The sequence below is a fragment of the Stenella coeruleoalba genome, assembly GCF_951394435.1.
Source record: "Stenella coeruleoalba genome assembly, chromosome: 20".
NCBI lineage: Eukaryota > Metazoa > Chordata > Mammalia > Artiodactyla > Delphinidae > Stenella > Stenella coeruleoalba.
Window position 1 is genome coordinate 38580081 of NC_137166.1, and position 24982 is coordinate 38605062.

Consider the following 24982-nt stretch of genomic DNA (forward strand, 5'->3'; position numbering starts at 1 on the left):
AAGGATTTAGGGCAATCTGCTATTTTGGAAATGTCTGTGATACCTGTTATTGTTACTACCTAAGGGCTGGGAATTCAGGAGCCTGGGTTCCCATGCCTACCTAAGCCAATCTGAGCAAGTCATCTCAGCAGCCTTGACCTCAGAGCCCCTGGAAGGTCAACAATCTGCTAGCAGGGACCTCTGAGGATGACACAAGTCAGGCCCTCCAATAAGGTCTAGTCTCTAACTTCAAGAAGACAGTCATGGAGGGAGGAGGTCCAAGACTGGGACTGTAAATCAGGAAGGGGCTGAGGAGTGTTTAGAAGCCCTCTGCTACATGCTTCTTCTAGAAGCTTAATACAGTAGGTACTTTCAAGTGATGATTGTTCAATACCTGTCTCTCTTCTTAGCCTGTAAACTCCACAAGGGCTTGGTCATTGTGTTTTTCAAGCATTCCTTCACAAGTAAGATTTAAGTGCCTCCCTTCCTCCAGGGACTTTGCCAAGAGCTGGGGGATACAGCAGTGAACAAGACAGACAAGGTAGGGAGTGGAGCACCAAACATGGACAGGAGCAAGAGACATGGTGGCAAGGGCTGTGAAGGAACCACAGCAGGGCAATGAGGTGAACAGGAACTCCTGGGGAGAGGGGTGCTCTAAATTAAGTGGTCACTGAAGACCTTGAAGTTCTCGGGAAGGATGAGCAGCCAGAAGGGGCTAGAGCTGGGGACAACAAACTCCAAGGCCCTGACATGAGAAAAGACACAGGGTGGCCAAAAGAGTTGTGAGGGGAGGGGGTTGAAGGAATGGTCTGAGAGGGGTTGAGGGCCAGTCCACGCGGAGTCCTGTAGGACAGGGAGTGTAGATTTGATTTTACAGCCCGTCGATGTAAACACTTAAGCTAGAGAGGTCTGCGTGAAATCCCAGAATCAGAAAGGTCTTCTGAAGAATTTTTGGGGAAGGGGCACACATGGAAGGTGCTCCACTATTAGCTGAATGAACGCAAGTACGCATGGACAGAGGGATGGACGCGCGTCCAGGAGTAACAGCTGTTCCCCGGGGGGCCCCAGATCAGGCGGCCTGAGGCCCTGGTTCTAGGCTCTGTGACCAGGCGCTGTGACCTTGGGCACATCCCCGCCCCGACTGAGGGCCCGGAACTCTGCGTCTCGGGGGCGGGGAGGACGTACAAGGAGGGACAGGGCGCGCGCCTGAGGCCAACGGACGTCGGGTCTTCTGGCAGACCCCAGCCAGGGCCCGAACCCCAGCCGTCAGCCGTGTTTACATTCCACCCGCGCAGGCCACGCGGCTTTTTGCCGCTCCAGCGCCGCTCGGCTCCGCCCCCGCAGCCCGGCGACCCGCCCCTCTGCCGCGCTCGCGCCAGAGCTCCCCCGCGTCCCGCCTGCGCGGCCCCGCCCCCCCGCGCGCGCGGGCCAGCCCACGAGTCCGGCCCCGCGCGGGCTCCGCAGCTCTAGCCGCGCAGGCCCCGCCCGGCCTCCGGGCCTCGCCTCTCCGGCGCGCAGGCCCTGTCACTTAGCCCCGCCCCGCGCTGGCCCCGCCCCTGGCGGTCCGGAGCGCCGGGGCCGGCCAGCGCCACACGGGGCGGTCCTGAGGGCGGTGGCTGGGCGGGCCCGGGCCCTCGGGCGGCCGCTGAGGGGCTCCCAGCCGGTCGGGGCGGGGCGGAGGGTGGCGGGAGGGCGCGAGGGCGGGCCGGGGGCCCGTTCCGCGCGCTGGGATTTTTAAATGTCCCGCTCTTAGCCGGGCGCAGGAGCAGCCGGCTCGGCCGCCAGCGCGGTGTAGGGGGCAGGCGCGGATCCCGCCACCGCCGCGCGCTCGGCCCTCCGCAGCCTCCCGCCTCCCGGCTTCCCGCTCGCCTCTGCCTCCTGCCTCCGGCCTCGGCTCGTGCAGCCCGCCTGCCTGCCGCGGATACGGCTTCGGGTAAGGACCCCGCCGCGGGCTGCCGGACGGCGCGGCAGGCTGGGACTCCTGGAGCGCCCGGGTCGGGCCGGGGTGGGGGTGGGGCGAGGCCGGGTCGCCGGGTCCCTGGAGGCGTCAGCGCGGGGTGCCCCGGTAGGGTGACTCAGGGACAGGCTACGGGGAGGTGTTGAGGGGAAGACTGAGGCAGCCGGGGCCCCGAGGGAGGCGATGGGCCGGCGAGGGTTTCGGGGGGCGTCGAGGGCCCCCCCCACCCCGGGTTCCGACCCGGCATCGCGGGCCGCTGGCGGCGCCGCGGGTGACAGGCCACCCCGGGCCCATCGGCCATTTTCCCGACCGGCCCGGGAGGCTCCCGCCGCTGCTGCCGCCCGCGCGGGAGGGGGAGGGGTGCCCGGGACGGACCGGCGGGCCCTGGTCCCCTCCGCCGGCCGTCCTCACCCCACTGCCGCTTCGTGCCCCCAGGCCTGAGGTCTGATCCTGCGCCCAGCGCCATGCCGAGGGAAAAGAAGGAGAGGTGAGTGGCCTGGCCGCTGCGGGGAAGGGGAAGGTGTGCAGTGGTGGGGGAGGGGTGGGCCGAGATTTGGGGAGAACTCTTACCTCTGTGCCATCCTGGCTTTTCAGGGATGGGAAGGAACCCGGCACCATGAAAGAGGAAAGCGGCACCGATGTCTCTGTTCGCTCCAGGAAAAGGAAGGCAAATGTGGCCGTTGTGAGTACAAAGGAGACAGGTGGGGGAGGATTCCCCCCCACCCCCCTTCTTACCTGGGTACCAGGCTGGGTTCTGACCACATATTTATTGATAGGGGGTCAAGGGGGGTGCGTTTGGCAGAAATCGTGCTCATAACCTTACCAGCTTTCTTTTTTTCTCTCTCTCTGTGTTTTTGTCTTTGGGCTGTTTGATGTGTTTCCTTGGGGTGTGGGTTGTTTTATGTTAGTTTTTGCAGGATCCAGATGAAGAAGTTGCCAAAATTGACAGGACCGTGAGACAGCCGTGTGGCAGTCAGGTAGGTACATTTTCTGATTTTGTCTAAGTTGAGGGTCTCCTTTTTTGGGGTCACATTAAGTCTCATATTTCCTTGCCTTCTGCTGAAGGCTTTTTCTCTAACTGTGGCCACAGTCCATACAACTGAGCGCTGTGCCTGTCAGTGGGCACTGACCTCTGCCAGCCTTGAGATTCCAGGAAGGTCTGTGTTCCTGACTGACATCCCTGAGATGACAAATATGCGCTGATGTCTGGAAGAACCAGAATGGACCTCACATAACTCAGTCCTCTCCTTTTGCCCTTGAGGAGACTGAGACTCAGTTAGAGGAAGAAAGTAACCCAGAGTCCTGCGCAAGCCAGGGGCGGAGTCTGTCCTACAGCCTCTCTGTGGGCTGGTGAACTGCGGGGAGGGCTCCTGAGACAGAGCTCTTTGGGTAACTGTGAGGATGGGGGTTGTGTGTACACACATAAGCACACATCCACACTTGTGTTTCTTCGTCATGGTGCTTAAGGACTTCCCGTCCCTGCTCCCACCCCCTTTAGGTCATGTTTCAAACTTTTTCCCCCTTTCTGAAAGTTCTTCTAGCCCATCCAGCAATTACCTACAGTGGTCACTGTCACCTGGAGCTTGATCTGTCCTCCACCAGAGTATTAGGAGGACATTCTGTGTAATGATATGTGCATCTCAACACATTTTTAAAATTGACTAGTCCATTTCTCTTGCTCCTCCTTCATGGAGTTCCCGCCATATTTCTTACATGCTCATGGTATCATCATAATATCAGAAGTTCCTAGCAGAAAAAGCTTGTATTATCTCTCTGCCTCCAGAAATGGCTGGAGACTGTAGTTATGGCTCTAGTAGGGGAAGCAGCCTATCTCCAAACTAGCTGATTAGGCTTTCTGATGCTATAGCAGATAAAAGCTGAGCAGGAATAGTATTTGAGCTGAGGATACTGGTCCTGATTAGGTTAGCAGTGGAAGCACATCACTTTGTAGGGCAGTGAGCAACAGCCATAGCAACTGGGTTTGGAAGAGTGAAGGGCTTCAAAGTCGAGGGGCACATTATTTGTAAAAAGTTGTTACTGCACATAAGACCCTAGTAATTAGTATTTCTGGGGAGGTTCCACTGAATATTGAACAATGGCTTGATGATTTCCTTACTGTATTAGAAGAAGAAATACTTTACTTTAGGAAAGGAAATAAGACAGTGCATTCCAAGTTCTTTCCTTTTTTTCCTTTTTTCTCCCTGTAAAGACTTCAAACCAAGCAAGTTAATTTTTATGGATTTCTACTAAAATGGACCTCTACTTTGTGAAATTCAAGACTGGTTATTTTCCCGCCTGTGTTTTGAATTGAAGTTTTTAAAAATATATATTTATTTACTTATGGCTGTGTTGGGTCTTTGTTTCTGTGCGAGGGCTTTCTCTAGTTGGGGCAAGCGGGGGCCCCTCTTCATCGCGGAGCGCAGGCCTCTCACTATCGTGGCCTCTCTTGTTGTGGAGCACAGGCTCCAGACGCGCAGGCTCAGTAGTTGTGGCTCACGGGCCTAGTTGCTCCGCGGCATGTGGGATCTTCCCAGACCAGGGCTCGAACCCGTGTCCCCTGCATTGGCAGACAGATTCTCAACCACTGTGCCACCAGGGAAGCCCAGAATTGAAGTTTTTAACTTAGGATGAAGCAAAGCTGTCCCTGTTGACTTCTTGGAGTTTTAGGGTAGTTTCTGTTCTCAAAGATAACCTGAACTGTGCCTAGGGTGCCTAAGGTGGGGCTTTGGTCCTATCCTTGGACTGCAGAGAGTTGATAGATGTGATAACATGAATAGCCATATTATTTCCCACTAGAAGGCGTTTTCATGGTTTTTCAGAGATTAATGACAACAGGTTTCTACACATTTTGCAAAGTAGATAGCTTGAAAATTACCCATCATTTATGGAGCAATCAATGTCTTATGTTATTTCTCTGTGTAGATTCATGAAGCTAGAATTTTGGGGTAACAACCTTTTTGCCAATTAATTACACAGAATTTTTCTCTGGAGTTATCATAGTTCAGCCCTGTTCAACAGCTCTGAGCTACTTGTAGCCCTCATGCTCAACTCCATGAAACTGCTTCATCAAGACCACATGGAACCTTTGATTCTTACCTTAGGTTTTTCTCAATGAAGATAATACTCTTTTATTTAAAGTCTATTTAATATATCCATTTTTGTTGTTCAATTTTTTGCATGAGACCCAACTTTTTTACTGAAGTGGAGTCCTGGAATTTCTATTAGTTACTTCTCAGAACATAATTTTGCATAAGGTAGTTTTATTCTCAGTTAAAAGTTGGTGTCTTGCTGTTACCCAGTTCCTTCCTAAAGTCAGACTGATCTTGCTTTCTTTGAGACATGGTATACATTCAAGTTAAATGATACAGACTTCATTATTCTGCTTCATCCACTGGTTCCTAAAAGGCCAACTTTGGGAACCATTTGTCTGCTTGTGGTTCACCCAATTTGTCTGTGAACTACAGGTAGGGAAATGTTACCATTTTATCTCCAAAAGCCTCCTCTCAGCTATTTCAGCCATGTGGCTGTAGAGGGTGACAACCAGCTTCTGCTTTCAAAACTAGAATTCATTGTTGAATGAAGAGCAACTTAAAGCAGTTGTAATGTGACCCTTTTTGAGTCAAGGAAATACTACCAGCACATGATACTAGAACTGGAAGGGGATGTTGCCCTTCTCCAACAGCTGTTGGCAAGAGCTGTCATGGTTAATTTGCATGCCCAATTCTTTGCACATTGGATGGAGAAGAGCTTTATCCTGCTTTGCTCTTCTCAGTACCCTGAAAGTGCTCTGGCTTCCTCTGAAAGTGACCGGTGTGCTGTGGTAGCCACCCTGTCCCATATCTTCCAGGCAGACTTAGAGCCCAAGCTTCTATGTTCATATATAGTCTTCTCCATTGTCTCTTTTCTAGTCAATATTAATGGTCTCTCTGCTTTAAAAAAAAAAAAAAAGCCAAGAGTCTCAGACTTTTTATAGAGCTTCCATACTGGCAGGATTGTTAACATGCCCTGTCTTCAATAAAATTACTATTTTATAATTTTAAAAATCAATAATAGTCCTTTAGAGTAAGATAATAGAGTAGCTTTAAAAGGAAAAATGTTAAATGGCAAAATGACATTATTTTCCAAATATTAAAAATTGACTTAAATTAAGTATCTGGAATCTTTAAAAGAAGCATTGTTTGGGTTTTTTTAATAGGTATATATATATTTTTTAGATGTTGGGGGTAGGAGTTTATTAATTTTTTTATTTTTGCTGTGTTGGGTCTTCGTTTCTGTGCAAAGGCTTTCTCTAGTTGTGGCAAGTGGGGGCCACTCTTCATCACGGTACGCGGGCCTCTCACTATCGCGGCCTCTCTTGTTGCGGAGCACAGGCTCCAGACACGCAGGCTCAGTAGTTGTGGTTCACGGGCCTATTTGCTCCGCGGCATATGGGATCCTCCCAGACCAGGGCTCGAACCCATGTCCCCTGCATTGGCAGGCAGATTCTCAACCACTGCGCCACCAGGGAAGCCCTGTTTGGATTTTTAATGATGGTTTATTCAATTAGCATTTATCACTCTGCAAGGCTTTGGGGTGGGTTTCAGAGGTCTTCAGGAATATCTAGGCTTTATCTCTACAGACTTTTTAATATATCCTGTGACTATTGCTTGATTCGGTTTTAACTAGGCAGATGCTCCTTTTGTTTCATTTTGAGTTAAGGAAAAGGAAAGGTCCCCGTTTTGTAATAATTTTGGCTTGACCTGCAACCAAAGGAAGATGTCACATTTGGTGGGTTTTGTTTTAAAATGGGGAGACTTTAAATATAGATGGCAATCAGTTTACATTTTGATTTTTTATACTTGTGATTGTGGAGTGCTTATGTAAATGCTTTTACTGGAAATTGTCTTTCACTTTTAAGACATTTCATTAGGTTAGTTGTACTTATTAAAAAAAACAAATCTTTGAATTGTGACCAAATAATCTCACAACACACTTTAGGAGTCATGCTCAGTGTCTTACTGAGCTGCCAATAGATTTTATTCTTTTGTTTTTTTGGTAACGTAAGAGCTGTTTGCATTTTGTCTTACCCTTCCTGTGTCTATTTTGCTGCTCAATCACTTCATATGAGGATGATGATGTGTAGGGTAAAATGCTACTGACTGTAGTTTTCTTAGGTTTTACTGCATAGACTCCTAAGCTAATGACAAAATGAAATGAAAGCTTGGAGTCATTTCTGTGTCTTCTGTGCTATCTCCATCTTAATTTAGGCCAGAATATTGACTTAGGCCTAGAGGTTTCTCTCCAGCGTGAAGACATTTTCTGTTTTACTGGCTGTTTGACAAATCAATGAATGTAAAAACAGCTGGTTTACATCAAACATTTTTTTAATGTGTCTTTCTTTACAGCCTTGGGACAGTAATACAGTCTGTGAAAACCCCTGTTCCTTGATTCCCACACCTGACAAAGAAGAGGATGAGCTCGTATACCCGAATTCTGCATATAAGCCTCAGAGTTGCACACCATCTAGAGCCTCGCCACTGCCTGTACTGAAGTAAGCTGACTGCTGAGTGCCTTCTGGATCTCTTACTCCCTGTGTGCACTCCCGCCTCACTAGTATGGATGCATACTGACACCTGTCTTTTGCTTGCTTTTGTTTTTTGTAGCTGGGCAAATAGAGAGGAAGTATGGAAAATCATGTTAAACAAGGAAAAGACATACTTGAGGGATAAGCACTTTATGCAGCGGCACCCTCTTCTGCAGCCTAAAATGCGAGCGATTCTTCTAGATTGGTTAATGGAGGTGAGCTGGAGCCTTCCTGTTAACTAGAAGCATTGGCCATTTCTAGTTTCTTCTGTGCTGTTATAATCTCTTCAGGTGTTTGATTCCATTGACACATTCTGTGTCTCTGAACTGTGGTATATATACTACAGTGGCCTAACTTTTTTGCTTATGTACTTCCTTAAAAGAATTTCTGAAGTATCTTTACCCCTTAGATATTTTTAAGTTGGCATCTAATTTTTTTCTCAAAGTTTAAGTAGTTGCAAAGGTTGTATTTTCCAATTAATTATAAATATTGATATTTGATCTTTCAATTTGTACACTCAAATTGCATTTTATTTTTTTTGTTTGTGGTACGCGGGCCTCTCACTGTTGTGGCCTCTCCCATTGCGGAGCACAGGCTCTGGACGTGCAGGCTCAGCGGCCATGGCCCACAGGCCCAGCCGCTCTGCGGCATGTGAGATCTTCCCGGACCAGGGCACAAACCCGTGTCCCTTGCATCGGCAGGCGGACTCTCAACCACTGCACTACCAGGGAAGCCCCTCAAATTGCTTTTGAGTGTACACAGTGGAATGTGGATAACAGCTATTTGATAGCCACTACCAAATGTTTAAAAAATATATGAACAAATTTATCTTTGAGTCAGAAAATTTACATTGTTTCTTTTTAACTCCTTGGGATTCATTTCTCTTTACCCACAGAATTTTATCCTAACAAAATATTTTGTTCAAATCTTTTATTGATCACACTATCATACTTCTCTACAATAATTGATCAAAATAACAAGTATTACAAATTGTGATGAATAATTGTTAAACATAAAAAGTAATATTGTATAGGCAGTGCACCTCCTTCTGGGAGGAAGTGTGGGTGACTCAGTAGTGGCTCAATTAAGGACACTTCCTGGACACCTCTGTAAGCCTTGGGTGGGTGAGAAGTGGGCTTTCTTCTGTGATGTGGAAGGACATCTCAGGCAGATCTGTTTTATGAAAGCACATATGGAAGTTGAGTGTCTAAGTATTCCCTAAAACTGAACTGTGCCACGTACCCTTTAGGAAGTCTGTATTAGCAGGGGTATGTGTACCCCTGTTGTGCTTGTCCTAGAGTCAAATCCCCTGCTGCCATTTTATGTCTGTGTGCTTCAGTCAGGCAAGTCACTTAACTGTGAGTCTTGGTTTTCTCATCTGTAATGTTTTCTAGCAATATTTGCTTGCAGAGTTTGTGTGGATTAGAAATAAGTACAGTTTACATGGTAAGCAAGAAAAGTTAGCTATTTTTATCATTCTTAATTTGCTTTTCTTTATTGGTCCCTGAAAATGTCAACATAGAAAATGTACAAATGTACAAATTCTTTGGCCTTGCTGTTGTCCACAGACCCACCATGGCACATAGCCCTTAGGGGCCTTTTGGAACATTTTATAATTCCTTGAAGCATTAGATGTGGTATGCTTTAACCTCTCAGGCTTCAGCTCATAAGATGATGTGACTGAGAGGTTCTATTTTATATAATGCAATTGATGCCATTGATGCAATTGATGCTTTAAAGAAATGATTTTCCCTGCAAGTCAATGAAAAAAGTCATGTAATACTATTGAAAGGATAGAAAAGAATGGTAACCTTTATGTCTTCAGTGGGACAAGACTAGAGTCCACAGTTCACAGGCAGTCTCATCTGCAGCGATGTTAAGTTTCCCAGCCCCTAGCCCAGCCAGGAAGTCTGTACATAAGAAAGGCAGTGCTTATGCTGTGTGCCCAATGGTGAGCTGGGTAAAGTAGTCTGAAAGTTTGTTCCTTAGAGAACAGAAGCTCTAGTTTTACTTCTAATCCTATTGTAGTTGTGTTATTTTATAAAAACTAACTCTAAATATGGCTCCACCTGGACTTCAGAAACACTCTTTGGTGATTGATGGAGTTTTCTACTAATGTTCTGTTTGTTGTTTCTTTTGGTACCTTTTCTACTTATTAACCCCATGAAGTGTACTTACATGGGATATACTGTTTAGGAACAGCAGTTTTAAATGCACAATCAGACACTTGATGACAGTAATGAATTGAGGTCTAATATTTCCTTGGTCCTTTTCAACTCCATCATGTACACTATTTCACCATGCCTCACAGCAATCCTGTGAGGTAGGGAAAACAGATATTGTCCTAATTTTATAGTCTGAGATAATCCAAGATAAATGGGTTTGTCTAAAGGGGAGCCTATGCTGGAACCTAGATCTCCGAGTCTTTTGTTTAATGTTTTTAAAAAACCATTTGCCTCTTGTGATTAACAGATTAACAGTGTTTTAGTGTTGTAGTCTTTAAGTAAATGTATGTTCCAGCTTTCAAACTTTCATACTGATAGTGCCCATTGTGAAGAAATATGGTAGTTCTTTCCTCATGTCATAATGAAACTTATAAAGGGGGACACCTTTCTTTGAGAAAATTCCATTTTTCCTTGAAATGCTGCTTTTAACAGGCTGTGAATGTACCTTCTTTCGCAGCCTATGAACATTTGCTCTTATATTATAGATCACAGAACACTTCATCCTTATACCTGAGTTCCAGTTTTTCATTGTGCATGTGCTTAGGGACAAGCAAGGTAACCATCCTTTCAGAGAAGCCAGGTTCTCTCTCTTGATTTGGTTATATTATCCTTCACCAAACTCATGACAAGTTTTTTGTCTTTCTTTTTTTCTCAAGTAACTGTTCTAAAACTTACTATTTTTTCAGGTGTGTGAAGTTTATAAACTTCACAGAGAGACATTTTACTTGGCACAGGATTTCTTTGATCGGTATATGGCAACACAACAAAATATTGTAAAAACGCTTTTACAGCTTATTGGGATTTCGTCTTTATTTATTGCTGCCAAACTTGAGGTAAATAATTTTCAAATATTTGTTATGTAGTACATGCTTGAGCTCCACTGAGATTAGGGGAAGGGGTCAACTATTTGTCTAAATTTTTCTAATTTGAGGCCTTCTAAAGTTCAGCCACACACACAAAAAAGCTAGAAATTAACCAAGAAAAGTATGAGTATATAAAATGCTTAGGTTAATATAATTCCTTTAATCAAAAAAATTGAACTTTGACCTGAGAGGATTAAAATTTTGGTGTGATTAGAAGGGTGAATGGGCACAGCTTTCAAACATGTTGAAAAGGTGAAAATTTCAAAGCTCCCCATTGAGTAAAAGTTTGATTGATTTATTGATTGATTGATGTGGGTAACTGTTTCATTTCTTTCACAATTAATGCATTTTGAACCACTGGAGTGGCTCTTGTATTTATCCCATCAATGTACCCTTTCCTTCTTTCTATATCAGCATATTAAAAAGAATAAATTGGGAGGTACATTATAAGTTAAAACTATCAGAGATGGACTTTTTGCCAGTAGTATCTTCCTTTTATTTCCTTTCAGGAAATCTATCCTCCAAAGTTGCACCAGTTTGCTTATGTTACAGATGGGGCTTGTTCAGGAGATGAAATTCTTACCATGGAGTTAATCATTATGAAGGTTGGTTACAAGTTAGTTTTTCAGTCCTTTTTAAAAAATCCTACATAATATCTTTTCTATATTCAGCATGAGTGCATCTGGCTAGGTGTTCTCTAGGTGGACACACTGTGGCATGGGAAATGGCTGCATTTTGAACTCCTTTAGAGGACCAAAGGGAGTAGTAATGTCTTTTTCTTTTTTCAACCATTGGTCTCTTTTCTCTCTGTTTTCCCTTAGGCCCTTAAGTGGCATTTAAGTCCCCTGACCATTGTGTCCTGGCTGAATGTATACATGCAGGTCGCATATCTAAATGATTTTTATGAAGTGCTTCTGCCGCAGTATCCTCAGCAAATCTTCATACAGATTGCAGAGGTAAGTGGCTTTATTACCTCTGTGGGGCGACCTACCCCACCACTAGATGGAGTAACTTTAGAAGGGATGTGTGTTGGCCGTGTCCCTCAGTGTTCTTTTCTTCTCCATAGCTTTTAGATCTCTGTGTCCTGGATGTCGGCTGCTTAGAATTTTCTTATGGGGTACTTGCTGCTTCTGCCTTGTATCATTTCTCTTCATCTGAATTGATGCAAAAGGTTTCAGGTATGTTGGCTTTCCAGTCCATTCATAGGTGTATTGAACTTATAAACCAGTTGTTGGCCTCATTTGAGCCTAACATGTATTTTCATTGCAGGATATCAGTGGTGTGATATAGAGAAGTGTGTCAAGTGGATGGTTCCATTTGCCATGGTTATAAGGGAAACAGGAAGTTCAAAACTTAAGCACTTCAGGGGAGTTCCTGCTGAAGATGCACACAACATCCAGACCCATATAAACAGCTTGGATTTGCTGGTCAGTACTGTTCCTTGTTTCCCAGACGAATTCTTAAAACTGCCCGAGCAGCCTCTTCACTTTCTTTCCCACAGGCTCCAGATATCCCCAAAAGACTCTGATTCTTTTAATTCCATGGCAAAGAAAAATGGTAGTCAACAGATCCTCTCTCTAAGTATCATGTAGCCCAGAGACTTTTAGATTGTTCTTTGCTATTTTTTTCCTTCACTCATCTCCGTAGAAAAAAGCACAAAGTAAGTGAAGCCCAAAGGATACATTCTTCCATGTTAACATTTCTGGCTTTTATTCTTATCATCAGGACAAAGCCCAAGTAAAGAAAGCCATATTGTCTGAAGAAAATAGGATTTCTCCTCTCCCCACTGGGGTCCTCACCCCCCCACAGAGCAGTAAGAAGCAGAGCAGTGGGCAAGGAACAGCATGACCACACCAGCATCCTCACCAAAGACAGCTGTGCGGAAGTGCCTGCCCCCAGTTCTCTCCCGTCTACTGCAGCAGAGGCGTGCATTTGCTTTTACAGATATTTAAATGGAAGAGCATGTCTCTTCCGCAACAGAAGGTTTCTGTGGATGGCATTGGACAGGGAGAAGTGTTTCTTATTGAATGCTTAGATTTTTTTAATAAGTGGGTCAAGTACACCAGCCACCTCCAGAACACCAATGAGTGCTCCAGATGCTGCTAAGGAGGGTGATACTTGACTTGATTGACTGTTCACACAAATAACAAAGGCTTGAAGTTGAGGAGTGCCATGTTGCTGTTGGTCTCCCCCTGGCTGTTCTGGGTCGAGTCGTATTAAGTGGAACAGGTGGTTGTGAGCGTTAACGGTGCGCAGCCCACAACCAGCTATGCTGGGGGCCTCCCCTTTCCATACTATCAGTTGACAGTGTACAATGCCTTTTATGAACTGTTGTTTTGTAAGTGCTGCTATGTTTATCCGTTTTTTAATAAAGATAAAACACTGTCTTTGAGACAGCTGGTTTTATGAGCTATGTCTGGTAATTTAAGTTAGGAGTCAACTTTGAATGTGGCTATATCAGGTTCTCTTTTTTAACTTCATGCTTCTCAAAGCTCAAGCCTCTCAAGCAAATATATTAAAAGAAAACTTTTGAAGTGAGCTTCAGGTGCAGCCTCACAGGCCTCCTCAGGGCCCCTGAGCTAGAATGAGGCTCTGATTGGCATCTTCCAACAGTGCCCTGTGAAGTGGTGGCTCCCGGCGGCCTCACTGGCTGGCTGTGGTGATAGTAGTGAAGTCACGTCTGCATCGAGAGGATTCTTAGGTATGATTCCTTCCCAAGCACAGGACAAGGGTCATAAAGTATCTGTAATTAGTGTTATTTAATACTCTTTTCATCCTTACCCAAAGCTTAACCTAAAGTATTTTTTTGTTCGGAGAACTTGTTAACATAGTAGCCTAAAACTACACTTTGAACAAGAAAATGCAAAGTAAAATTATATGTAGTTCAAGGCCGTGATATTCATATATAGTCTGTTCCCTGACCATTTATGGAATCACCAAGTGCCTTGCTAACAGAGGAGGTTACTGTCCACTTTAAGGCCCAGTGTGTACAGTTCACATCATGTTTTGTGGGACATTCCCAAAGTGATGGCCTTGTCAAGTCTTGTGTTTCATTTTCTCACAATGCTTTGGTGTATGTATGGGTTCATTAAGGGAGGGTGAATGAGCAAATAAATATCATTTATTTCAACTTGGTATTTTATTATTTTGCAAAAATCTATCTGAAGTAGAAAGAAAAACAGCCACTTTTAATCTACCATATTTATATGAAATTTGAGAGATCCTACTTTTTCACATTGTGATGTTATAGTTCTGGCAGTTCTAATACAGTTTTCTTAATAAATGCATTATAAATCTACATGTAATGGTATTTAGTCAAATGATACTCCTAGCTAATTATTTCTTCATCTCAGAAATGCTCTTGCCTTATAAGTAGTGAATTTTTAATGGTGATCATTTGTGACTTGAAAAATCCTAAAAGTGGTTAATTTATATTTGACATTCTGTGCAAAAATATGGCACTGAAAACATTTCTATTTTCAAAGTTTTATATAAGTTTGAGAGCTTGGCAAATGTGAGGAAACACTGGTTTGAAAGCATGTTTGAGGTAAATGCTTCATGGACCGTTTGGCAAGCTGTTGTACTGCACAGAGTGTTAGTTACTGAGTATGCTGAGATGAGGCTGCCTTACGTGTAAATTGTCAGAGGGCAGCATTTCTGGAGACTCAGTATTTTTTTAAATGGCACTGTTGCCACAGGCAGCTCTTAATAATCTGTGCTAATAAAGGATAAATCCCAGAAGGGTAAATGAAATCCATAGTAGCCAGTATTTTCTGTGGCTCTGTCAGAAACCCTAAATGCCACTAGTAAGTAAAATCAAGTTTCCCCTCTTAAAGGAGCGTCTTCCATTTGCTAGCAGTCAGTATAAACTTTGGCCCCTCACTGGTCAGCTCTATACCCATTTGCCAGATCACGTTTGTTCTGCAATTCATCTGAAACCAGCAGAGGCGAGGTGATACCAAACAGATAGCAGGGGTGGAAGTGGCAGCTCTAGTCACCTCTGGTGAACAAATGCTCTGAGGCAGAGATGCGTCAGCAGGAAGGACCCAGAAAAGCAACAGGAGTGTGGGCCCTCGGTCTAACTTAACTTGTGTTAGAGCTAGAGAAACAGTAATTTATCAAAAGCAACCATGAAGACTGATTGGATTGTGGTAGAGCACACCACACCCTCACATCCCACCCCAGCTCACAGAATTCACTCACTGGCCCTCATCAGAGCTGCTGTCAGGTGTCTGTCCCCCGTGCCCAAGAAAGAAAACACTGGTCTTCAGGTGGTGGGTGTTGAAGGTTTTCCAAGGTCCCCCATATGGAACTTGGACAGCTCGTTGTTTCACGGAGGTCATTTCATACCAGTGGGTGAATAAATGATGCTGAGGTTCACGTTCCTGAGGCCGGTAAGCAAAACTGTGAGGTCCTTTAAGATTTGGAGCTTAGTGTGAGGCTACGCTTCTCCAACTCAGACACAAAGGAGATTGGAGTTTATTTGGGCAAAATTAGGCTGTACCTCAGAGCAGGGATGGAAAGAGAAATCAAATCTGATAACGTCTAGTCATATTTACCCAACCGTGCATTTTCCTACCACATGTTCAGCATTTTGAAATTCAAATCACAATTATACCTTGGACATTGTTAGAAGACTATTTTTATCCCTGCTGTAATCATCTAATTTGCTGATTACAGGTCTCAAATTGCCACAGAGAACTCAATTTTTGAAAGAATTGTCCTGTTTGATCAAATATGTTATTCAAGCAATGCAGTCATTTGTTCCACAAGGTTACCTGCCAGGCAGAGCTAACCAGGAGTAATAGCATTAGAAGCCTATACTTAAAATCAAGCATGAGCTAATCTGCCTGTGACAATAGAGTCTTAAATATAATTTGTGGCAGATTCTTTAGTTCTTGCACTGACAGACAATTGCATTTTGTATTCAATGAGCATAGATTTTTCCTACCTCATCCCAATTCCAAATTTAACTCAGAAGACTCTAATGTGCTCAGCTTCACAGACTAACAGGTACTATTTCCCAGGAGCCTCAGACAGGAGGGCAATGCTCTCCTTTACTCAATAAACACTCCCTCTGCCCCCCTTTTAAATCATTTTACTGATCAATGCCAATTCCAAAAATTGTGTAGCATCTGACTGCGGTGAGGTTCATGTCTGATGCTGGTGTCCCTGGCATGATGTGTGACCTGGCCTCTCCTGGGAGCCCCTGCTGTGTGTTGGCGCTACCAGCCCTGGAGACAAAAGCATGCAGGGCACAGACCACGGAGAGCTCATGAGAGCCTGGGAGACAGAAGAACAGCTGGAATCCTCCAGAGGGCAGCGGTGTGAAAGGTGAGCATGGAGTGGGAGCCGTACCTGTGCTTGAGAGGGAGGCTGTTGAGTCCTCCCCAGCAGGCCTGGAAAAGTGGAGTGGAAGGAGGGAGGCGAGGCAGAAGAGGTGACAAAGCCTACATCACAAAGGGCTTTTGCACATCAAGCTCAAGACGGGCCTGATATCCCTGGCAGCAGAGCTGGGGTATAAGAGGAGAGTGAGAGCTCAAAGCGACATGTGGGCACAGAGGTTGAGGAAACAAGCCCAGAGTCATGCTTCTGTGCCACAGAAAAGTGACCGTGCAGGCCGCGAGGGGCACGAAGGAAGACGAAGGGGCATCAATGAAAGTAACTTCCAAATGGCCCTGCTTGAGGGACTGCCACGCATCACTCCCAGGCCACAGTGATCTCGGGCCCTGCACCTCTGCATCCTCAGCCAGCTGGAACCTCACCTCCTGCAGGAGATGGACCCTGTCTGGGGCCCACACTGATGTCATTTCTTCGTTGAGCTCTGGAGGCAGTTACCTGGAGCTGGGACCTGGCCCTGCCACTTACAATGTGATTTTGGGCACCATGCTTAACTTCTCCAAGCCTAGTAATTCTCAGCTGTGAAATGGGGATGATAACAGTATTTGCCCCATGAAGTTAAGAGGGAGATTCAATGGGAGAATGCATAAAAAATGCTTAGCATAGCACCTAGCACATTAAAAAGAAACAATACAAGATGGTTGCCGCTGCTATTATTGCCGCTGATGCTGCTGGTGATACCAAGGTAGGCTGTCAGACTGAGGCCCTGGAGGGGAGAAGCCCTGCAATGGGGACTCCAAGAACACGTGGCACTTGCTCTGAGGTGCCCTTAGCCTCCCTAGGCTCCTCCCCCGAGGTCTGCCCCTGGCCCTCCCCAGACTTCAGCTCCATCTCTCTCCTGCCCTTCCTGGACAGCCTCCTTGAAAGTATCATGTCCACCTGCTGTCCCTCCTCCCTCAGGCTCCTCCAGTGGGGCTTCTGTCCCCACGCACCACACACTACCCTTGCCGAGGCCACCCATCATGGCCATGTGGCACCCTTTAACCTTCATCTCACGGGGCATCTTTGCCACAGTTAGCACTGCTGACCCCACCTTCTCTCAGAAAACTTTTGCCCTCCCTGACTTCTCACACAGACACTCGATGCCCCCTGGTAACCCTCCCTAATCCCACAGTTTTTCTCTCCTCCTCAGAGCAAACCACCACCCCGAGGTCAGTATGGATGATTTCCACACATATTTTGGGAATTTTATCATTTATAGTTGGATTCACAAGCAATAGATTTACAGAAAACATTGCTTTGGGTGTTTTTAAAATTCACATAAATGGAACCAAGCCTCACACATCATAATACCACTTGCTATTTTTTTCAACATTAGTTTCAAGATTTACCCACGTTGACACATGTAGGGTTGGGTTTATTCATTTTTAACTGTGATAGAGTTTTCTCTTGAGCGAATATACCATAACGTATACATTCTCTCCCATGCTGATCCATATAGGTTTCCAATTTTTTCACCATCATAGACAGTGCTGTAGTCAACATCTTGTGCACACGTGTGTCACGTGTGTTAATTCCTTAGGGCACATTCCTAGATGTGGTATTGCCATGTCAAAGGGCATGTGCTTTTGTAATTTTGCTAGATGTGGTCAGTTACTCCCCCAAATTGTGCCAATTTATATTCCCAGGTGGGGAGTGTGAGAGTTCCTGTCTTCCCACTTCTGCACTTGGTAATGCTATCTTTTCTTCCCATTAAAATTGCTATTATTTAACTTTATTGGTTTTTCTATGATTACAAAAGTGGAGCATGTTTGTTATAATAAGTTAGAATAGTACAAACACGTACAACATAAAAAGTGAAAATCCCGGAATGTTTTCTGTTCATACACTAGCATATAAATAAATGAAAACGTTTGCTGTTTTTCTACAGGGTTGTTTCATTCAACTGTATCATCTCTAAGTAGTTTAAAATGCACATACACATACAAACTTGCTCCTTTTTTATTTTTATTTTTCAGTGGTGGCCTGCCAATTGATTTCATTACTTAGCACATAATTTCAGGGCCTGGCACATTAAACATTTTCTCCATGTGTAGATGGATTGATCCTTACATGTATAATCACTTTCATTAAGTTTCTTCTTTTCCATGCCCAGAAGAACATAGGCTATCTTCTTTCTTTCTTCCTTTCTTTCTTTTCTTTTCTTTCTTTTTTTCTTCTTTCTTTCTTTCATTTATTTATTTATATTTGGCTGCGTTGTGTCTTCTTTGCTGTGTGTGGGCTTTCTCCAGTTGTGTCGAGTGGGAACTACTCTTTGTTGTGGTCCACAGGCTTCTCACTGCGGTGGCTTCTCTTATTGAGGAGCACAGGCTCTAGGTGCACGGGCTTCAGTAATTGTGGCACGCGAGCTCAGTAGTCGTGGTGCACAGGCTTAGTTGCTCCGTGGCATGTGCGATCTTCCCGGACCAGGGCTCGAACCCGTGTCTCCTGCGTTGGCAGGCGGATTCTTAACCACTGCACCACCAGGGAAGTCCCCATAGGCTACCTTCTACTTGCAAAAGACCAACATTAAGATTGAAAACCAAGATATTAATAGGAAAGAGTCTTTGGGAACGTTGCAAGGGTGGGATGATATACAAGCAAGTGCCCAGGCACCAATGCATCATCAGAGAGCTAGACAGACCCATCCATTCCCCAGGACTGTGATGAACCAGCCTAGCAGTGCCCTTCTTAACAGAAAAAATAAAAAAATAAAAAGTTAATATATTCCAGCAGTCACAGCCTGAATCATCCAGAAAGTTCTCTGTGTCTCTCTTGCTAAGCACCTAACCAAGTTATCTCTTGTTAGAGACAAGCAGCGAACAATCTGTGTGAGGTAAAGACTTGGTCAGAAGCGATTCCCCTGGAGTTCTGTGTCCTCCATCCTTCCCCAACCGAAGCTGTGAGGGTCCCTGCAACAGACAGGACAGAGGTTAGAGGCTGAACCTCAGGGCTGTAGGTCCTGTGCTGGCATGGGGGCTTTATTGTGTTTGGGCTGTAAATGGGGTTTTAAAACATTTGAGTCAACGTTTGAAACTTGGGAAAGCTCACATACAGATATGGCTCCCCAGCTCTGGGCAGCACGGTCAGTCTGCAGAGAACCAGAATCCCCACCATTCCATGCTGCCTTGCAGGGCCCACTGCTGTTGATCTTCACTTGGTGACCTGTGACTCCATCAAAAGCAAGAAAACAGTATAGATCAAGAAAGTGGAACGTCTCAAGAAAAGTGGCAGAGAGAGCATATTTCTCCCTGCAAGCGCAGAGTATTTGAACATGTTTAATATTCAGGACAAAGTGTCTTGGTGTCCAAAGGCATGTTCTTTACCTGCCTGGCTCCCACAGGCAGCTGAGTTTCAGACTCCTGGATGTATGGGAGAGTCTCAGCTGGCTCTCACCCCAAGGCCTGTGGGGCTTTCAGTTCATCACTTGCCTGCTCTGGGCCTCCGGTTCCTTACCCACCCAGAAGGCGGTGTGGCCACAAGCACATGCCTCTCAGGGGCTGAGTTGCTTTCTGTTTCTGTTCAGACTCTAGTCTTCCAGGTGGTGATAAGACATGAGTTTGGGGTGTTTCAGGTTTGCAGTCATACTTTAGGGAACCCCCCCCACTTCCTGTCATGCAAAGCAGTTTCATTTCTCTAGATGTCAGGAGGGCAACAGTGTGCAGGGCAGACGTCAGCCTGGCAAGCAGGTAGCTGGAAGCCTGTCAGGGGCTGAGAGTTGCCTCACCTCTCCCTGGGCCTCCAGGCCTCCCGGTGACTCTCAGCGTGACCTTTGACCCCCAGCTAGGGCATGTCAAGGCCAGAGGTGGGGCAGGTGTGATTCCAGGGCTGCTGTCAGAAAACGGACCCCCAAACAAAGGCTGGTGCCTGAAAAGTTACTGGCTCTGCCAGGTGGCTTGAACATGGCCTTGAGTGGGAGGGACCTTAGGCCTCCCTCAGAAACCTCAGCCTTGGGGTGGGCTTTGTTCTTTCTTGAATGGAACTCTGCTCTATGCAACTGGAAAATGCTCTAAATTTGCCTCTGTAATGGGGAAAACTGAGGCATGAGAAGACAAATTATAACTGAACAAGATGAGTTTCCAGATCCCGGGGGTGATTTTCTACACAGTTCATTTTAGCAATGTCCAGGGCAGTGGAAAGAGATGGCTCGTCTGTGGATGAGATAGATGCAGAAGCCAATAAAGTATTCAAAGGAAGCACAAAAGGCAGTCTGGGTGGGTTTTATTAATTATATTTCTTTTATCCTCACAACAATGGTACGTCAGTATTCTACGCTGAATGTGCCCAATTGACACTAATGATTTCATCCTTTTGTTTCTGTTAAGAAAAGAAAAAAAGCTCTGTCTGCCCAGCTACTCAGGCCCAGCATGAGCCTGAGCCCAGCAAGGCCTTAGAAGCCCTCATCTGGGCCTCTCTCCCTGTCATTTGTGTACCCTGGCTCTCCCTGGCAATGCCAACAGCAGTCCCACCCGGCAATGGCCAGGTCTTGCTCCCACCCTCCTCCATTCTGCTTTGCCATAACCCTACATACAGGTACTCTGACACGGGTAATGAGTCCTCTGGGTGGAGAGACAGGCAGGGGGTGTGTGTGTGTGTGTGTGTGTGTGTGTGTGTGTGGTTGTGTGTGTGTGTGGTTGTGTGTGTGTGTGTGGTTGTGTGTGTGTGTGTGGTTGTGTGTGTGTGTGTGTGTGTGTGTGTGTGTGTGTGTGTGTAGCAGTATCTCTGAGCCAAGGACCCCTCTGGGGGTCCTCAAATCACATTCCTCACTTAAGCGTTCTTTTTGAAGAAAGGAAAAATAAAAAGGAGGTTATGGATTGCTTTCCTCCCACACTCCCTGTATCTTATTACTAAATTTCGTTATTTAGCATAAGTTAGAAAGGGTATGTGTGCTTGGGGCACGGCAGTGACTGAAAGTGTCATGAATCATTTATTTGCCCACCTCTGTTGTCATCCTTTCACCTTGGAACCCGGGAGGAGTTGTGAGCAATGGCCTCGAAGCGTTTCCAGTCTTCAGGGTAAGAAACCTCAGTGTCCTTCTCTCCTTCTCCTTCCTGTGCTGCCCCGTAATGGGCTGCTGTGCATCTGGCCCAGGAAAGAGGCCCAAGGAAAGCGTGCAGGCGATAAACAATGTTTCCTGTTACAAATGAATGAGACAAATGTGCACACCTGACACCTCTGCCACTGTCTGAACGTAAACTTCATTAGCCCGGATGCGTGGGGTGGTGCATGGACTGTGGGCAGCTGTTAGTTAAAGCGAGATCCCCGTACCAGACCCTCACCTGGAATACTCCCAAAGGGCTTTCAGAATGGGGTTTGGATGACTCTCCTGCCCTCACTTCACATTGGCATGCGCCCCCCATCCCCACTGCAGGTAGCCCTGGTTTGTGGGAATATCCTAGAAGGGGTTCCAATGTGGCCATATCCACCTGTACCTTGGACAAGGCAGTTGTGGAATTTCCACGCTGGGGGCTTGAGGGTGACCTGCAGCTGAAGGTGGGGGCATTGGCATATCCTGAGGACGGGTCCGCAAACTGCATGTTTGGTGAGGTAGTTTGAGAGGAACTGATGGTGACAGTGGAGGGGCCAGAGCTGCTCCCACTCCCATGCTCCAGCACTGCCAACTTCCTCCCCGCACCTGACTTTCTACCCTCCAGGACCCCTCCTCCCAGGCAGTGGGGGCCAATTCTCACAGCTGTTGACCCAGGCTCCTCCTGGCACCCTCAGTGGAGCCCACGCTGAGAAGACCATTGCTGAGGGCTTGCTGATGCTCTGCTGGAGGGCCCCATGTGCTCACTCAGCCCGAGCAGCTGCTGGACTCTGGCACACTCTGATGCTATAAAAATATCAGCACTGCTGCCCCAGCTCCTGGAGAAAGTCTCAGCGTGACAGCCTGCAAAGAAATCCTACTTTTGAATTTCATCTACAAATCGTGGTTTCCTCCAGACAAGCTCAAACCTGCGCAGATGGCCCCTCACACCAAAAAGTAAAAATAACAAAGCTTGTAATTCTGGGCCTCCCTTTTTCTCTGGGAAGATGTGCTGCTGCACGTTTCAGGAGGCATGCAGCCTGTGTACGGCAGCAAGCCCTCCCCTCCTGGACACTCTCACTCGCCCCTTCTGGCGCGCTGGTGAGGAGCAGTCATGGCCCCTCGGGGTGTGTTCTTGGAAGTGTTTCTGGGGTGTCCGAGCCTTTGGAGTGGGGCAGGGAGGTCCAAGGCGGGGAGTTAGAGTGAAAATTCATCCCTCACCCAACTACCCAAGACTGGCCATATTGCCATCCATGAGACAGCGTGGGGAAATGGTGGAGGGTTTGGAGTAAGGCCTCAGGTAAGGTAGTCAGTAACAGTGGGGGCAAGAGGCTGCCATGCATGCCGAAGGCAGGTGGCATGGTGGGAGACAGGAAGCTCTGGGGCTCCTGATTTACTGAAACCCCCACCTCCACACCCCAGCAGGCCACAGGAGCTTCGATGACCCATTAATTCTTTCCACCAATGTTTGCTGAGAGCATCTATGCTAGGTCCTGAGGATACAGTTATAGACAAGACAGACCCAGAGGGCACAAGCCCAGAGAACACACAGTCAAGGTAATCTGTGGGCTGGGTGGCCATAGACCCACTAGTCAGGAAGGCTAGAGCCGGAGGCCAGGAGAGAGACAGAGGAGGTAGGAGCCCCTGCCAGAGACTATGAGAGACACTTGTAGACTGGGTCCAGTGTGACCCAGCACCCCAAAGGCTCACACTTCTTTCTCATTCAGAAATGGTGGCTGCGGTCTTGGCTCCACCAGAGGGTCATATGACAGAAAGATATTCAGTGGCAAGTGAAACACAATTCAAACTGCCAGGAGAAAAAAGAAATTCTTGGATACAAGCGTCTGGACAGCCCAGGGATGTATCTAGCCTCAGGCACGGCTGGATCTGGGTGTTTGCATGCTGTCCTCAAGAATCTATCTCCCTTGCTCAGCTCAGCTTTGTTCTTTGCCGACCTCATCCTCCATGTGGCATCTGCTGGTATCTCCAAGCTGATACTCCTACCAGTAAGCCCCTCCTCAATCCCTAGCCAAGGTCCTGGGGATGATTCTCATTGGTCCAGTGTGGGTCACATGTCTGTGCCTTCTCTAATCACTGGAGGAGGATGCACTGCCAGGAGGATGCAGTGCTCTGACTAGCCAGGCAGGAGCCAGCCGGGTTGGAATCAGTCCCATCTGAACTACCTGGTTTCACAGAAAGGGTGAAGGGATGCTGGTCTGGAGAAAGCAGCAAATACAGAAACAAACAACAATGAAACCCTCCCAAAAGATGGTTGACAGCAAACATGTGAGCATGCTCTGAGACAGCTGCAAAAATCCTGCTTCCAACAAGGTTCTTCTTACTGCAGGTGTGTGGCCACTGTCATTCATCCCTTCAGCATCCCTGACTCCACAGTGCTGGCGTCTGTGCCAGGCCCGGGATGCAGGGAAGGTTCTGGACACCCCGGTAGGGAAGCCTGCCCCAACACCTGGCCTCAGGGGTAGGAGCAGCCCAACACTGAAGTCTGCTTCACCCTCAAACCCTGCAATTTTCCTCTCTGGTGTCTGCTAGGTTTTCTTGTGTTTTGCTTCCATCTTCCTTTTCCTTAGACCAGCTCGTGAGATCTCCAATCTGGCCTGGAGGAAAAAAGACAGAGATCAGGAGGGTCCTCGCTAGCCAAAGCCCCAAGCCTAGGTCTCTCATGCACAAAGCCTCTATTTGTCACCCAGAAGACCACTGTGCATAGATTTGCTCTCCTTATTAGAATAAGGGTCTGAGTCCAACATCCCACTGCAGTTCAGGGAGGCTCTGTCAGAACAGGTACAGCCAAACGTGTGGCCCTTGGTCCAAGGATGGGGGTTGGGCAAAGCAAGTGGCATTATCGGAAAAAGACATGCTGAGACTGGCTAGTAGGTAAATAAGCTGGGAGGAGGCAAATAGAAGGGTTCGGCTTCTGGGCCACCACACAGCCTTGTGTCATTGTCCCCACGTGTCTCAGGGAATGCACCTGGGCAAGTCGTTGTTTGACGGTGCATTCACTACCTTAAAACAGACCTTTAGGGAGGAACTGGCTTCAGGGATTGATTGGGCTCGGATTCAAACAGCAGGAAAGCAAAGTTCTCAGTCTTGGCCAGAGGGGTCCCAGCAGTGTGCACGGTACTGTTGTAAAGGCTCTGGTTTAGTTATTTAGTTCTCCCATAACCCCATTTCAGAGAAGAGCAAACAGATACAGGGAGATTCAGCAACTTGCCCAAGGTCATGGGGGGAGGTGGAGGGGGGGGTCAGGGGCTGGTTTCGGGGTCAACGGCTGGTTTCAGGGTCCGTGGCTGCACTGCATGAGAAGCCCGGGCCTGGTTAAGGGTTGGGGCCCAGGTATCTGCTCTCGGGGACTGCGAGGACTGCGGGCCCTGTGGCGGCCCCGGCCGCATGTGCCTCAGAAGAGCGCTCGTTAGCCCCCTGGAGCCGGGCAGCCTAGCTTCTGTGCCCGGGACACGCTCTGCTAGGAATCCTGTGCACTCTGCTCGCCCCTCCCTGGCACCCCGGCCCCAGGCGGCCGCCGACTCCGAGTGCTGCGCTTCCAGGTCACGCTGCGCCGACGGAGGAGCAGGAAGAGAGGTGAAGGAAGCCGAGGAGGAAGAGGAGGAGAGAGGACGGAGGAATGCCTGAGTGGAAGTCGGCTCCGGGTAGGAGCGCTGAGCGCTCTGCGCGCCGCTGCAGGGGATGCTGACGACCCCCGGCTCCGGGAAGAGACGGGTGGGCCGGGAGGCGGGCCAGAGGTCCCGACCAGGTCCATCCCCCGACCCCGACACCCTGGCGGAAGCTATCATGACGACGTGCTGCGCGCCGCCTCTTGAGCGTCCTCTGGAGGCGGGCACCACTACTACCTCACTGTACAAACTGGGAATCTTAGGCTTCGCTGAGTGTCCCAGGCCAGGCCCAGCCCCAAGGGGCGGGAGCAGGACGCCAGGAGCAGGAACCCGACCCCTACACAAAAGAGCCAGGCTGCCTGCG

General features: G+C 47.3%; 1 protein-coding gene and 1 long non-coding RNA gene across 3 annotated transcripts; one reads left to right on the forward strand and one right to left on the reverse strand.

Annotated features, from left to right (window-relative positions):
- Positions 1-1249: 1249 nt before the first annotated feature.
- Positions 1250-13748, forward strand: CCNE1 (cyclin E1). Of its 2 annotated transcripts, XM_079908215.1 has the most exons (12): positions 1250-1912; positions 2372-2423; positions 2531-2618; positions 2845-2913; positions 7321-7466; positions 7579-7714; positions 10411-10557; positions 11097-11192; positions 11409-11543; positions 11654-11765; positions 11857-12014; positions 12313-13748. In XM_079908215.1, exons 2-12 carry the CDS (start codon positions 2401-2403, stop codon positions 12433-12435), a joined length of 1233 nt encoding a protein of 410 aa, XP_079764341.1. In that variant the 5' UTR covers positions 1250-1912; positions 2372-2400; the 3' UTR covers positions 12436-13748. The 2 variants fall into 2 exon arrangements, with proteins under 2 accessions (XP_079764341.1, XP_079764340.1); XM_079908214.1 differs by lacking the exon at positions 12313-13748 and having other exon boundaries at positions 11857-12304.
- Positions 13749-18438: 4690 nt separating this feature from the next.
- On the reverse strand, positions 18439-23791 carry LOC307178739. The gene is made up of 3 exons (XR_013825271.1): positions 21399-23791; positions 20906-21100; positions 18439-18878 (listed from the first exon to the last, which is right to left on the reverse strand). It is a non-coding gene; the product is annotated as an uncharacterized lncRNA (long non-coding RNA).
- Positions 23792-24982: the final 1191 nt, after the last annotated feature.